General features: G+C 42.5%; 1 protein-coding gene across 1 annotated transcript; it reads right to left on the bottom strand.

Annotated features, from left to right (window-relative positions):
• Positions 1 to 886: 886 nt before the first annotated feature.
• On the bottom strand, positions 887 to 13877 carry VPS37B (VPS37B subunit of ESCRT-I). Its single transcript, XM_015877733.2, has 4 exons — positions 13723 to 13877; positions 6937 to 7108; positions 6237 to 6319; positions 887 to 5108 (listed from the first exon to the last, which is right to left on the bottom strand). Exons 1-4 carry the CDS (start codon positions 13825 to 13827, stop codon positions 4617 to 4619), a joined length of 852 nt encoding a protein of 283 aa, XP_015733219.1. The 5' UTR covers positions 13828 to 13877; the 3' UTR covers positions 887 to 4616.
• Positions 13878 to 13890: the final 13 nt, after the last annotated feature.

Genomic DNA, 13890 nt, shown 5'->3' with positions numbered 1-13890 from the left:
TCTTCCAAAGAGAAGGGAGGACACAAGATGTGAAGTGCTGCCCATGTACCTAACAGCACCAGATCTGAGCTGTTCCATCAGCCATAACACAGCTGATAGGTTGGCAGCTCCAGCATTGCAGTGCACTGTGTGACTTCTGTGGGGAAGCAACGATCCTACCTGAAGCTGGGCCACAGCAGAGGCACTTCCTGAAGCTCGGGGTGCAGCTCCCAGCCACACAACACAGGGACTGCTGTGAATTCTTCGAAAAGCTGTGAAGGAGCCGCAGCTTTTATATAACAGCACCTTCCTGCATCGCCCACCCGCACTGAGTCAGCACGGTTTGCTCTATCTGTCGTTTCCTATTTCAGCATTAGCAGAAGGTGAGCGACTCTCCGCAGCCACCACAAATGGAACACATCAAGAAAAACATTTTTAAAGGGATTTTCTTCCATCTATTAACATCAGTTGTTCCGCAGGAGGACTTCTATTTCACACCGCTACTCAAGTGACAGATATCACACCATGTTCTTTCTACCATCTGACTCATATTCCTAAATAACTTTGGTTGACTCATTTCTCTCCTAACTTGACTTGGCTCAATTCTAACTTTTTCCTCCATTAACAAATTAAAAGCAGGCTTCCCCCTTTTCATCCCGCTTTTCCAGAGCAAGAATTTAGATGCATCCATTCCAGGTAATGGTGGGAAACAAAAACACAGATCCCAGCTTTGCTGTGACTGAGACGTACAGAATCTGAGTACACCTGTCCCTTGCCAGGGAAGTTATTTTCCTGCTAATTTAAGTTCCGCATTCACCTACTGCTGTTATCTTGCTAAATACGCTCACCATTAGCATTAAAAAACATGAGTCTACGTGATTAAATGAAGCCACCCACAATGGGAACGTGACACCAAGAGAGATACGATGTTTTATTTAAAATCAGACCACAGTAGATTACAGAAAGACTTATTATGCAAACAAATCCACTGTACATTTCACAACTCGCTAGGCATATAAAATTGCCCCTTTATTTGACTGTCCAGGATCACACAGAGGAACTGTTCAGGTACAGGACAACTCTGCCTCCTCTGAACTCAACATCTGCCAAGTAGCTCCAGATTGCCTATGTGAGCTCTACTTCATTCCAGTTTGAGAGGGCAAGTCCAAAAGAGGCAGAGACTGAGGTTGTGGACATGGGGGCACCCAGGGCCCTGCCTCCTGGAACCACACAGCTCTTACCCTAAACAGTCCCTCCAGGGTCAGCAGCACAAACATGACTCATGTGGATCAGCTCAGTCAGACCCACCGGCTCCGCTGCCTCCAAGGGACAGCGCAGAAGTGCAGAGAACTCATCCTGGAGTTTGAGCCCTTCAATGCTGATCATTGTTCAAAAAAAAAATTTAAAAAATAATCAAAAAACAGCTCCCTCCCCCCCCCAAAAAAAAATAACAAAAAAAACCAACAAACAAACCAACAACCCTATCTGCATATAATTGAATTAGTCATAACTTAGAAAATCTGCATACAAAAAGACTGGCAAAAGTAATGCCATCCAAATAGAGCATTTTCAATGCTACCAACACTCTAAAGCCGTGTTACACATCATATTTAAGAGATTTTTCTCCACTCCAATTGCTTTGGGGAAGTATACGCTATTTGCAGCAGACATTAAGAATCCTCGAGACAACATGATATATATTTTGGCAAGCACATACTGAGCTACCCCCCCTCAAGTCTCTGCTTGCCTATGGCATTATAATCTATCTTATCAACAGTGCAAATTAGTACAATCCTAAACATCCTAGCCATGGCAGAATTGATTAGCTCTAACAGAACAGGAGAAGCTGCCAAAGGGCAACAGTTCAAACCACTGACACACCTCTTGCCCGACTCATTCAGATTAGTGTTTGTGAAAGGGTTTAAACAGCTTTCCACAATCATTTTTCTCCTATACCCTTAAACTTCACCAGCAGTCAAGTATGTATTTACAGTTTGTGCGCATCCACACGCAATTAATGGCAAAACATTTTCTGTGAGCAGCTGGATTTCAGTCATGGGATTGCTATAACTGAAACATCACATTAGTTTTATCACCTGTGTTCAAACTAACCCATCAGTGAAGGCAACTATAAGCTTACAAATAGCAGATACAGTTTTTTTTTCCTAAAGTACGAGGGTGAGAGTTCTGTAGAAGAAAGTGCTCTTGAAGAGCCCTTAAATCAGTCAAGCAATGGCTATTCAAACGATAAAATATCCTAGTATTACAATCACAGGTAGTGATCCTAAGGCACATCAGCCACATGCATATGCAACAATGCATTGCTTTGCTCTCTGACAGAAAAACTGCATTAGCTTTGTCTGTACTTAGTTAGCACAAGAGTTTGTTTTTAGATAAAGTATCCCTGAAAGGTCTCGTTATCACAAAAGTTACCAAAAGACAGAAAATTTAACAAGTCGTAAAAATACTTTTGGACTACTAACACCAATAAAGTTAGGTACATAAAACGCAGTGCAAATTCACAGTACACTTACCGATCACCTCTGTGACTTCTGAGGATCTGCAACTCTCAGAAACAAAAAGTTGGCACTGGATAAGTGTAAAATATACCTGGCTGTTTGCATTAAATGCCAGCAGAACTGATTGGAGAGTGTTGTAGAGTTTGTGTAGCAGGCTCCATGTATGGATTTCTGTAGTCAGCTGCCACCCTGGTAGCTCCCAGCCACCTTCCTTCTTCCTAGGACACAAATCCTTCCTACACCAGATTTATGTTTAGCATTCAGACACAACAGTTGCCATCCAAATACCAGCACTAATAGCACAGCAAAATTATTTTGAAACATGTCATAATTAACCATGCTTACACAAAGCTTCAATGATAAAATAATACCAAGAAAAGATATTACGCTATTAAAAAAACACATCCTGCACCATCACTAGATTACAGAGAAAACACTTTGCAAACAAATCCAACGCACGTTGCTTCACAAACTCCCCCATCTACAGAAAACCTTCCAGATTTACTCTGGGGAATGGGTTTAGATGCCAGTAACAGTGACCAGCCTTCTGCCCTTTGTCATCAGAAGGCAAAGCAAGCCAAATAACCGTATATTCAGAACAGACAGCTTCCTGTTATGAGATTAGTTTCAGATTAGTACTTGCTTGCAACCACCACACTCCAGAGGAAATGATTAAGGGACAATCTAGGGCCTTACATAAAGAAAAACAAGATCAGATGTTCTATTTTGACTGAAGCTGTTTGTAGTACAGACTTCCAAGCTATGCAGCGTATTCCAGGACAACACTAAGAACGTGTTTTAAATAACAGAGAAGATATGTAACATATTCTGGATGATGCCTTTCTTAAACTGCCATCAAGTAGCTAAAAGGCTTTTTTTAAAATTATTATTATTTTTTTTTCAGGATTGACAGTTAATTTGTGGTCATATTCTGCATGAGCAACAAGTGGTGAGATTTGCCTCCCCTACTGCAGGATTCAATCATCACATGCACCTTACACTTCAAGAGTCATAATGAGAATGAAATGGGTCCTGCCGTAGGAAGCCTCCCACTCAGGTGGCATAAAAAACCAAGAACAGGTTATGTAAGAGGCAAATAACAACCACAGAACTGAAAAGCCTTCTCTGTTTTGACTTCTTGCAGAGAAATATTAACTGCAAATTCCAAATGGATACGCATGCCAAGAACTGCAGAATGAAACCGGGGGCAATTACATGATATGAAAATCCAATACTTAATTAAGAGAATACCCTGCCTAGATTCCTGGAATCATATGATATCAAAAGCTAAGCACTGGTTTAAATTAAAAAAAAAACCAAATACCAATCACTTCTGTATGCAGGGTATGGAAGAGAAAAAAAAACCTGCAAGGAAGTCTTAGTAGGTAAAGAAATAAAAATGCCTGTTAAAGTCTCTATAAAACTCTAAACTGGCTGTACAAACCATTCAGTTAAATTTCAAGAGACCAGGACTCTTGGAATACCAGCTATTTAGGAACGGGAAGAGCGTGTACTTTTATTATGAAAAGTCTAAGGTAACGACTGAAATGTAGAAATGAAACTCTTGTAACTTTCAATACTTAAAAAAGAACTTTATCCGACAACAGTTTCATCTCAGTGAGCTCACTGTGCACCTGGCCAGAACCGCCACAGTCTGGGTGCACTACAAAAGCTGCTATTGAGGTCCATTAAAACTCCTCACCCAGAATTCAGATATGGCTGTTACCATACAAACACTGGCACTGACAGAGAATTCTCTAGGGAGACAAATAGCTCCTGGTTTGCCATACACACATCCAGCTGCAATGGGAACCCACCAGAACAGAGAACACTGATCTGCCATCACTAAAGAATTCAGAGAGATTTATAACGTCAGGAAATCCACTGTGCACTCTTGCACATCTAGCCCTTACCACCTTCCTAGAAAATCCTCGTTTGTCACTGATATTTGAAAACAATAATATCTACCAGACACAATTTCAAACCTGTGCCAGAGATCAAATTTTATACTCCATTGTGCAAAAAACAGAGGCTTTCCACTGCCTACATTAAGTCTCTGACAGGGGGGAGAAAAAGGAACGATAAGCACCAATACGTAGGTCAGGCGCACCAAAATATTCACTGGAGGATAAAACCAGGATGTGGTGGGAAGCGAGGCGGTCTTTGGGGAAGAGCTGGAGGATACTGTGGTACAAACTGAGATGGGCATCCTGGCTGTGGCAACTGACTCGCAGCTTGAGCTCCAGCTCGAGGTGGGAGAGGAGGATATGGAGCACCTGGATAAGAAACAGCTGGACCTGAACTCGCGGCCGCAGTAAATGGAGTAGGAAAGCGTCCTGCTGGGACCGAAGGTGGAGGGGGAGGTATTCGTCGTGGTGCAGCTGAAGGAGGAGGGTTTGCATCTGAAGAGTAGGAATCTTGAGGTGCTGGCGTTGAGTCGGTTGCCCTGGGCTGAGGCTGCACCGATGGAAGTCTCTGTCCCTTCAGCACCATCTCTTGGAGCTTCTCAATTTTCACCCGCCGCAGGTGAGCCAGCTTACGCTTGCTCTGGTACTCATCGATGAAGGTATCCAGTGGGATTTCACCATCAAGAAATTTTTCCGCCATATTCTATCAAATATAGAATAATCTCTTAGAAAACACCACACTCCAGGACAATCTAAAGAGCTCAAAGCCTAAAAATAACGTTTTGCCTGTGATTCTCCAGTTTGCATAAGCACAACGATGAGCATGCTAACAATCCTGAGCAGAATTTTGAAGCAGTTATTACTCAGAAACACTGGGAGCTAAACACCATTTTAACTGAAATTTATACAGAAGTAACAGCAGTAAGAACATCTGAATTTAGCTCTGAACATTCCCTTGATCATCAGAGACAGGACTGAACTGAGTGCAACAGCTTTCCAGATTGACAGCAAAACTGAATCACAGTTTAGAACTGCTTGCAATGCCAACAGAAACACGAAGAACTCAGCACAGGGAGGCAGATTATTGCTAAGCCAGGTTTAAGACTCATGCCTACATGAGACCAAGAAAACCTTTGGGTAAATGATGCTTTAATAATTAAAAGAGGTGACCACACATATAATCATGAAATTCAACTTGTCCTGAGAACATCTTTTTGTAATCACAACCCAGGGCCAAGATCTTTTCCCTTGATACTATGCAGTTATAGAATGTCCTGCAGGCAGATCTGCAAACAAAACTAACCACTTCCATTGCTCTAAAAACAAACCACCCATCAGGCACTCACAGCCCAACAAGCAGTGACTACTGGCATCTAGACAGATACGTTGAAATCACAGTGGAATATTCCACCAGAACTGCTGCAAAGTCAGCCCTCTCATCCTACAAACCATCACAGGCACAGTCTTTCATTAGGTTACTAATTGACGTTTGTAATGGATCAATACATACACCAGGCAGACACTATTAAAAAGATTTCCACGTTCACTCGTTATCAGTTTGAAGGCAATGCCAAGGAACTAAGTGGGTTTGGCTTTCATTTCTGAAAAACAGCATCTTCTTAAACTTCAAAGATTCAGGAGTAAAAAATTACTCAGAGAAATCCCACTGAAATTAAATGACTGTTAATGACGTTCAAAGCAAAGACCAGATCATATTCTCAAAAACCACCCCTTTAGATTATTACATGTTCAATGGTATACTTCAGCCATGTACACCCAAAGTCTTCATTAATGGTCAGAGAGGGACAGAATCAAAGTGCACTTTCCTTACCTCTGTGTCTTCCTCAATCTTAGCCCCCTCGGTCTGAAGGAGCGCTAGCAGTGTCTCCAGTGAGGCATTACTGGATTGTCTGTCTGCAATGGCATGAAAAGAAGAATAAACAGCTGTCTGTATGTGACTTTTAAATGAAGCTATAAAGTGTCAGCCAGCATAAAAATGGTGCCTATGTACAAACAGTATACTTCAAATGTTTTGGACAGGGTGATCTACAGTAAGAAAATACAACATTTAAGTAGTTAAAGAACATAGGCACGGTGCTACAAGCTGTGATTTAATTCTATTTTTATGTTTATAATAATGAAAGGAAGCACTTCCAGAAGTGCAGCATCAGATACACAATACTTCATAATTCAGTATGGAATGGGAATGTTAAATACAAGAATGTTTTATTTATGATTAATCACAGAGAATTCAAATTGTGTTTTGCTTTTTAGCAAGGTGGACAAATTCAGTTGTTTAGAGAACAACAGCCAGGGAACCACATCAGAAACATTAAGAATCCACAGCGTGTGTTTCTGGGTGTAATAGATACTTAGCAATGATCTAACTCCGAGCTATGTGAGAGTGACATTTCATCTGTTACCCTAACTTACACAGGTAAAATGAGAGCATGCAAAAACAACAAAGCAGACAACAGCTTTTACATTCACTTATAAAATGGCCAATCATTGTGATCAACAGAAAATGTTACCTAATTTTGTTTTCTTTATCTGGTATGCTTCAAAAAGAACTTGCAGCTCTTGATATTTCTGAGTCAAAGTTGCTTTCAAAGACTCCAACTTGGGCTGGTACAGAAGATTGCCTTCTGCCAGGCTGCGGTTGCTGGCAAGTGTCATGTCCTTGCTGTGCTGAACATTTTGGGCCTGCAAGAAGAAAGGTGGATGAAATGACAGTGCAAACATTAAGCAGCATTAATGGTTATGTAGACAACTGCAGAATTTCAAAACACGAATAGCAGAAATAAGCTCTTTGTGAAGTCAGCTCTACTGTATTGAACCTGAAATTATGCTTTTGGACTTTTTGTAGTTTGTCCATACCTACACACACACACGATTTCAGCAAGGCAGCCTTCATGAGCTTTGGGAAAGCTGGGTGTTTGGAGAAGTCTGCCTTGGATGTCACATTAGATACATTAAAAGATTCAGACAGAAAAAAAAAAACACCCAAACAAAAACAGGGAGAAAAAGCAAGGGATCCAATTTCAGTAGGACTCAACAAATGGGACAACTTTCCCATGGCACAACAGACAGATTCTGTTATTCCACCCTCAAAATCAATGACATGTTTGGTGCACTTTTTGTGACCTCCTACATCAATATGCCCCTTGTACAGGGCAGAACTGGAAAATACAGTGCCTTTCAACTTTAATGCTCAGGGCTGATACAGGAGTGCCACACCTCTGAAATAGAGCAAACCTGAATGAGCCATTGACAGCCCCTGAAAGTGAAAGGATCAGAATTCAGGTATTCTTGGCTCTTTGGGCACGCAGGTGCAGCAGGTGAAAATATCTCCCAAGTGTACAACAGTATCTTCAAAAGCACTTCCTTTAGGAATATTTATATGCCACTTTAACTTGCTAACTTCAAATCTGGATTAGATACACCTTTGGCCCCAGATACCGCTTCTGAAATACCGTAGTTGCAATTCCTTTGCCCCTGTTCTTGCTAAACAACTTAAAAAAGGATCATTAAGGATAATGCTGAGTCCTAAAGGCTGCATCAATCAAAACAGAACTCTGTTCCCAAGCTGTACAAATGAGAGAAACTGGCTTTGTAACACTGCTCTGTCTTCTCAGGATTCTCACATCAAGCCTCAACAGCTTCCAATCCTCTGCTTGTCTTCAACTTGAACACTTTCCAAGAATAAAAAGAGAACCCTCTCTTCTCACTTTTGAATCCAATGCAAAATAATATGAATTAAACGAGTTGCTTTCATTTGTTTGTTCCCACACGATCCAACTCTGCTAGACTCGCTTTTCAAAAGCTGAAGTCCCTGTTTTACAATATTTTCCTATTATGAATGGAACCAAAAAGCACATTATTTCACAGTTTAATGACTGACACCCGGCTTCTTACCAAACTACCTGCCTCCACCATGGGTTTTGTTAACAAGCTGCCTTCTGAACTGCCAAAGACTGCAACCAGATTAACGCTTTCTGCTCCTCTTTCAGCACTTCAATGAGCAAACAACTTCCTTCAAGCAACTCAGATTTGATCTGGTGATTGCATTTTCTCTGCTCGTAAGGCTGATGTTCTCATTTCAAAGCAGCTGTGCAGTCAGCCTGGGAAGACCAGTTTTATGGGCGGACTTTGATCTTTCTTTGGGACGAAGACGACGTTATGTACATTTTTGCTAGAGGAAAAAATGATGGAATGAAAGATACACAAATCTATAAACGTTTCAAGTACAACTCCCAGGAAAAGGAAATTGCTCAAATCGTATGTTGTAAAGAAGAGAAGAAAGACAGAATATTAGAAGCAGCTTCCTGAAGTGAGATGAAGCTCGAGTAACTCTCAGGCACCCTGACTGATGTCCTCGGTCAGGCTGCGAAGAAGGAAACACCCAACCTTCTACAAGGACTTTCTGAAGGACTTCTACAGCATGATGAATCTGTAAAGATGAATAAATATCCTCATAACAGGATGTATCTTGTAAATATAAGGAACAATCAGTATGACGACAGCACTTGTAAAGACATATTTACCTGGTTTGATGGCAAACAAGCAAAGGTGAGCCACCTAGGTGTAACACTGAGCGATTCCCTCTGCTGTCCTTACCTACTGATGTCTAACCTTCGTGGCCTAATGCACGTTTAGGTGAAAGCCTAACATAGGTTTGTTTAAAACAGAAGAAAAGTTGACATATTCTTCGTTTTCTTGAAATGACACAAGACTTGGTGACTCAATGCTTTCCACAAGCTGCTAAGAAGGGCACTTTTCTGCAGAAGCTGATCAAAGACAGGACTCACACGTCACCATCAGGTGTCCTCACTTCCAGCATTAGACTCTGTGTCACATTTCTTTTCTAAAAAAGACAATGGACCGTTGAACAGATGAGACACTTATGTAGAAACTTGCTCAAAACTGGGAAAAGAAGCAAGCCTTCAACCACAAGGCAAACCAAAGAACAACTCATTTCCAAAGCAAAGGTGAAGACTCATTCATTTCTAGGGGACGTTTGAATGCTTCAACTCATGGGAAGAAGTCTGTGGAGGGACAAAGTTCTGTTCATAACGAAAAGAACAAACAGAATCCCAAACCAGTGCACCTTGAGTACAATCCCAATTTAAAAAGAAACAGAATCATATCTGGCATGGATGCAAATTTGGTTTAATAATCTTTCCTGCGAAAGTTTTGCTACACTTAGGGGTAAATTGAAGGAACCTGAGAAGCAAACACTTCACCTAAAAAGCCCTAAAGAAAATCTTTCAAAGAGTGGATGGATTAAAAAAACAACAACCAAACCAGTTATATAATAACATGAGCATCAAAGGAGCAGTGCAGCATGATCCCCCCATTATGATCAACAGTGCAGCACAGTGTTTGTCCTCCGCATCACTTCATGGCTTTCACAAGCCCAGGACAACAGCTGCAGCCAAAGAGGCAAGGAATAAACCCAACCTGAGTTATTTTGCTGTCAGACCTATCGTGTGACAAAAAGTTGTTACAGAAGGGCATTGCTGCAGTGCATCAGATGTTCACCTGCCCAATGGAAGCAGCCAGCAAACAGCACACAACCAGCAGAATTGCTAGCAAGACTTTGAGGTCGTGAGCACTTCAGCAAGCAGGAAACCTTGATCTTCAAAGAGATGAAAAATACCAGTCAGAATCATGAGACATAATAAGATGGGATGATGGTACCCCTTCTTTTTTCTTCTTTTCACTGTTGAGGACTCCCCATACAGCCTGAATGGGACAAACAAGGCAGAGGGATCGAGACAATCTGCATGCACAGCAAGGTGAATAAAGCCAGACTCAGGGCTTGAGCAGCCCTTCTAATCTTCAGATACTTAAGAAGTGCCCAAGTCACCTACTGATACCTTCAACAAGTCTCTTAAGGAGCAACAAATAAAACAAAAGAAACCCAACCCAAACTACCAAGCTGTTCCATTTTGATTGCTTTAGAGCAAGCAAACATCCACGCTTTCATTTTAGGTTTCTCTGGTCTTTTTCCAGCCTTTAGCATTCCCACATTCTTTCTTTCATTTTTAGGGACAAAGTTTTCTGTCACACTTCAAAGTGCAACTGTGCACATTTGGAGTGACAAGTTAACCCTGAAATAGGAACTAACAGGTGCAGAGGAGGAGAATAAAGCCTTCTGGTACAGATGTATGAGAGCTTTTCATCAAGTGCTGGTGAATGATACTACAGCCTCTAACAGCATCAGCTTGGTAATAAACATTAATACGTAATCCAAAGTAATTAGATTTGCTAAATTTAGGTCTCCCAATTATGTACGTACTAGTTTTAAAAAGAAGGAAATAAAGGTTAAGAGGTGAGTTTCAATTCTTTAGTGTTTGTTCCAGAAGAAAGCGCTGCATGGAGCTGCAATCGGTGCCATTACACACAGGTTATCATCAGATGCTTTGCTGGAATACAGCCCTCAGTCATTGTCACCACGTCTAAACCCTCACTGTGCAGCTAAATTTCACGTTTGGCAAACAAGAACATAACCACTTACACAGTGTGGTTTTAGGACAAGATGAGGAATCTGAGTAATCCGGGCATGCATTCACATAGTTTGAACTTGGACTTTCTGCACTGCCTCTGCTTTTTTAAACAGCTTTTGAGATCAGGGTAACATTGAAAACCCCTCCCTGTGCTTTCCAGTGTACTCTGAAATGCTGGAGCAAAGAGGGAGGCAATACATTTTTGATGACTCTATTTCATATAATTAAGGTCTTGAAAAGCAAACAACTTCTGGCAGCAGAACTCCAGCATACAGTAACACAATGCTGCACTGTTCCTAAAGCAACGTCCCAGCACAGGTCAAGAGAAAACCAATGTTCACCGCTGAAATTCATTGAAGCACCACCAGTATCACATCACAAACTTGCTGAGACTGACTTTTATGAACAATGTGCTTTTATTTCGTGAAGATGAATCCTTCCTATGTACAAAAGAGATTAACCTCAAAGGATTATCACTAAAACTCCTCCGTTATAAAAGCCTGGGAGTACCAGACAATTGGCTTCCTTCCTCTTTCCAATAGACAAGATGTTCCTTGTTCAGGAGCTAAAAGCCCAGAGGCTTCAAAAACAACGTTATAGAAAGAAAAAGCAGCTTAGCTCCTTGATGCCCTGTTTTCACATACCTGGGGCTATGGAGCACAGGACACTGTACAGGCATATTTTATCCCCCCAGTGTAATATATACGTGTGCAAACCCACACAGAGACTTTATATATAGAGATATGTGCACACGCCCCCATGATGACACATACAAATGCTGCTCAAGTGCTACACACTCCCTTTAGGGCTGGGAAGGAGCCTATTTTTAGCCATTAGCAAGAAAGCCAAGTGATTTTCCAAATCCTTTTTTGCGAACAAAACACTGGGGCTTTTTTTTTGAGCTGGGTTTCCCTTGCAACAAGGAGTACAAAGGTTTCTTCCATTACGAAATAATCAGCTTTTAGCCAATTTTGTCACTGAAAACACAAGTGACCTCAAAGGAGTGACTCAGGAATCACAATTTAGTTAGTGTGCCTTGATTAAATTATTAATTTACGGACTTTGGAACCTCCCTATAACAAAGGTACACATACAAACCCCAAACCAGGTCTCTACACAAGCAGCAATGAAGTCAGCACAGTTCCTCCTTAATGCTCAGGATTTCCCTCTCTCCCTCTTCCTGCTGCATACATCACAGTGCACAATCGAAACCCAGCAGCACAAAGCCAAGGAGCAAAAACATCAGCAAAGGCAAAAACAGAGTGAGAACGAAGCACTCAACAGCCACTTCCAAGATGGACAAACACTTCTGAGCTGGACAGGCTCTACTAAAAGCCTCTGTGCACAATAACAGAGGATTACAGCAGACAGTAGTGTCGCTGTATTTCCACACAGCTCAAATACCTTCAAACCTAGCCACACTTTCCAAACACCACAAAATATTCCCTCGGGCCCAGAGAACTTTACTCTACAATTTAAAAGCCTTCTGCTGCCAACGAAAGAGGAAAGCTGGAGGGTCACATTGTGAATATGCTTTAATTCTGCAGTAAGAGAGAATCTTTGCACTGAGGTCATGAGGTCTGTTGTTGCTTCTCATCTAGTCTGAAGCACATATTGACAAAAAAACAAGCAGATTGCAGAGCAATCTACCAGTATACCTGGACAGAGGTTACATGAAGTCAGCAATTCTGCACCCATTCACATCCACACTGAGCTAAGCCCATTACATCCCATTGACTTTCCTTAAACATTTTGCCTTTACACAGGTTCTAATGCCTCCCAGTAATCCACCAGTGTCCCTAAGGTCTTTCCATACCTTACTCTTTTATAGCAGTATCAGTTCCTTCAACAGTTTCTTAATGTTTTCATAGAAACTTGTACTTCGAGAAGCCATTATACTCAGCCCCAACAAACAGATTTATTTATACAAGGGACAGAAGACACACAGCACAGCACCAACATCCCTGGGTCACTCTCCTGCTCCTGCAGGGCAGCCCCACCTGTGACTCCTCAGCAGTTTGGTTGGAGGTCACCCAGAACGACTTCCTTGGAAGCACCAGAAGGGTTACACTTGCAATTTTACCCTAGGACTTTTTACATTAAAACAACAGGAATTAATACAAGAGCCAGAGAAGCAGCGAGCATTTCTTTCAATACCTTCACGTAAGCTGCTTCATATTTGCTGTTGGCTGATCTTTTAGGAGCGCTTGCTGGGAGAGACTATAAGCACCGTAATACAGTGTTCACTAGCACACAGAAAACCCCATAAAGGGGGAGGGCAGCAGCACGAAACACTCAGGCTTCTATTTAACGTGAACAAGCGCAGCTCCAGACGCATGGCTCGGAGCCTGACACATTGACAAAGACATTCCGAGAGCAGAGGAGCAGCAGCAGCCCCGCAATGAGCAGCAATTCTCACGGTCCGAAGGCTGGGATTGAACCCACAGCCACGACACACTGACACAACAGCTCCTGCCGTCCCAGGAGTGAAAAAAAGGCTGCATTAAAGAGAGGAAATGGGGGAAAAAAATAAGGGAGGAAATAAAAGGATAAAAGGAAGAAGGGGGGGGGGAAGCCAACAGGGAAATAAAGGAAAAAAAAACAACAACAGGGAAAAAACAGGCAAAAACCCGGTGCCACCTTCACTCCGGCCCTGGCTCCTCAGCAGCAGCAGGACGCTGTCAGCCCCCCCCGCCACACAAAGGCCGGGAGGACAGAGGGGAGAAGGGGGGAACCGGCAGCCGAGCTCCGGGGCACCCTTAAAGAAGCTCGTATCCCGGCGGTGTGACCGCGCATTGCTCCGCTCACCTCGTCCATCTCCCGGGCCATGCTCTGCAGCCGCTCCTCATCGTCCAGCAGCTCGCTGAGCTCCTGCAGGCTCAGCCCGTCCAGCCGCCCCGCGTCCAGCGCCATGGCGGCGCGGCCCCGCTCCCGCCGACCGGAAGTGCCTCGGCCCCACCGCCCCGGCACCGCCGG

The sequence above is a fragment of the Coturnix japonica genome, chromosome 15, assembly GCF_001577835.2.
Source record: "Coturnix japonica isolate 7356 chromosome 15, Coturnix japonica 2.1, whole genome shotgun sequence".
Taxonomy (NCBI): Eukaryota; Metazoa; Chordata; class Aves; order Galliformes; family Phasianidae; genus Coturnix; species Coturnix japonica.
This window is presented reverse-complemented; position numbering and strand designations above follow the sequence as displayed.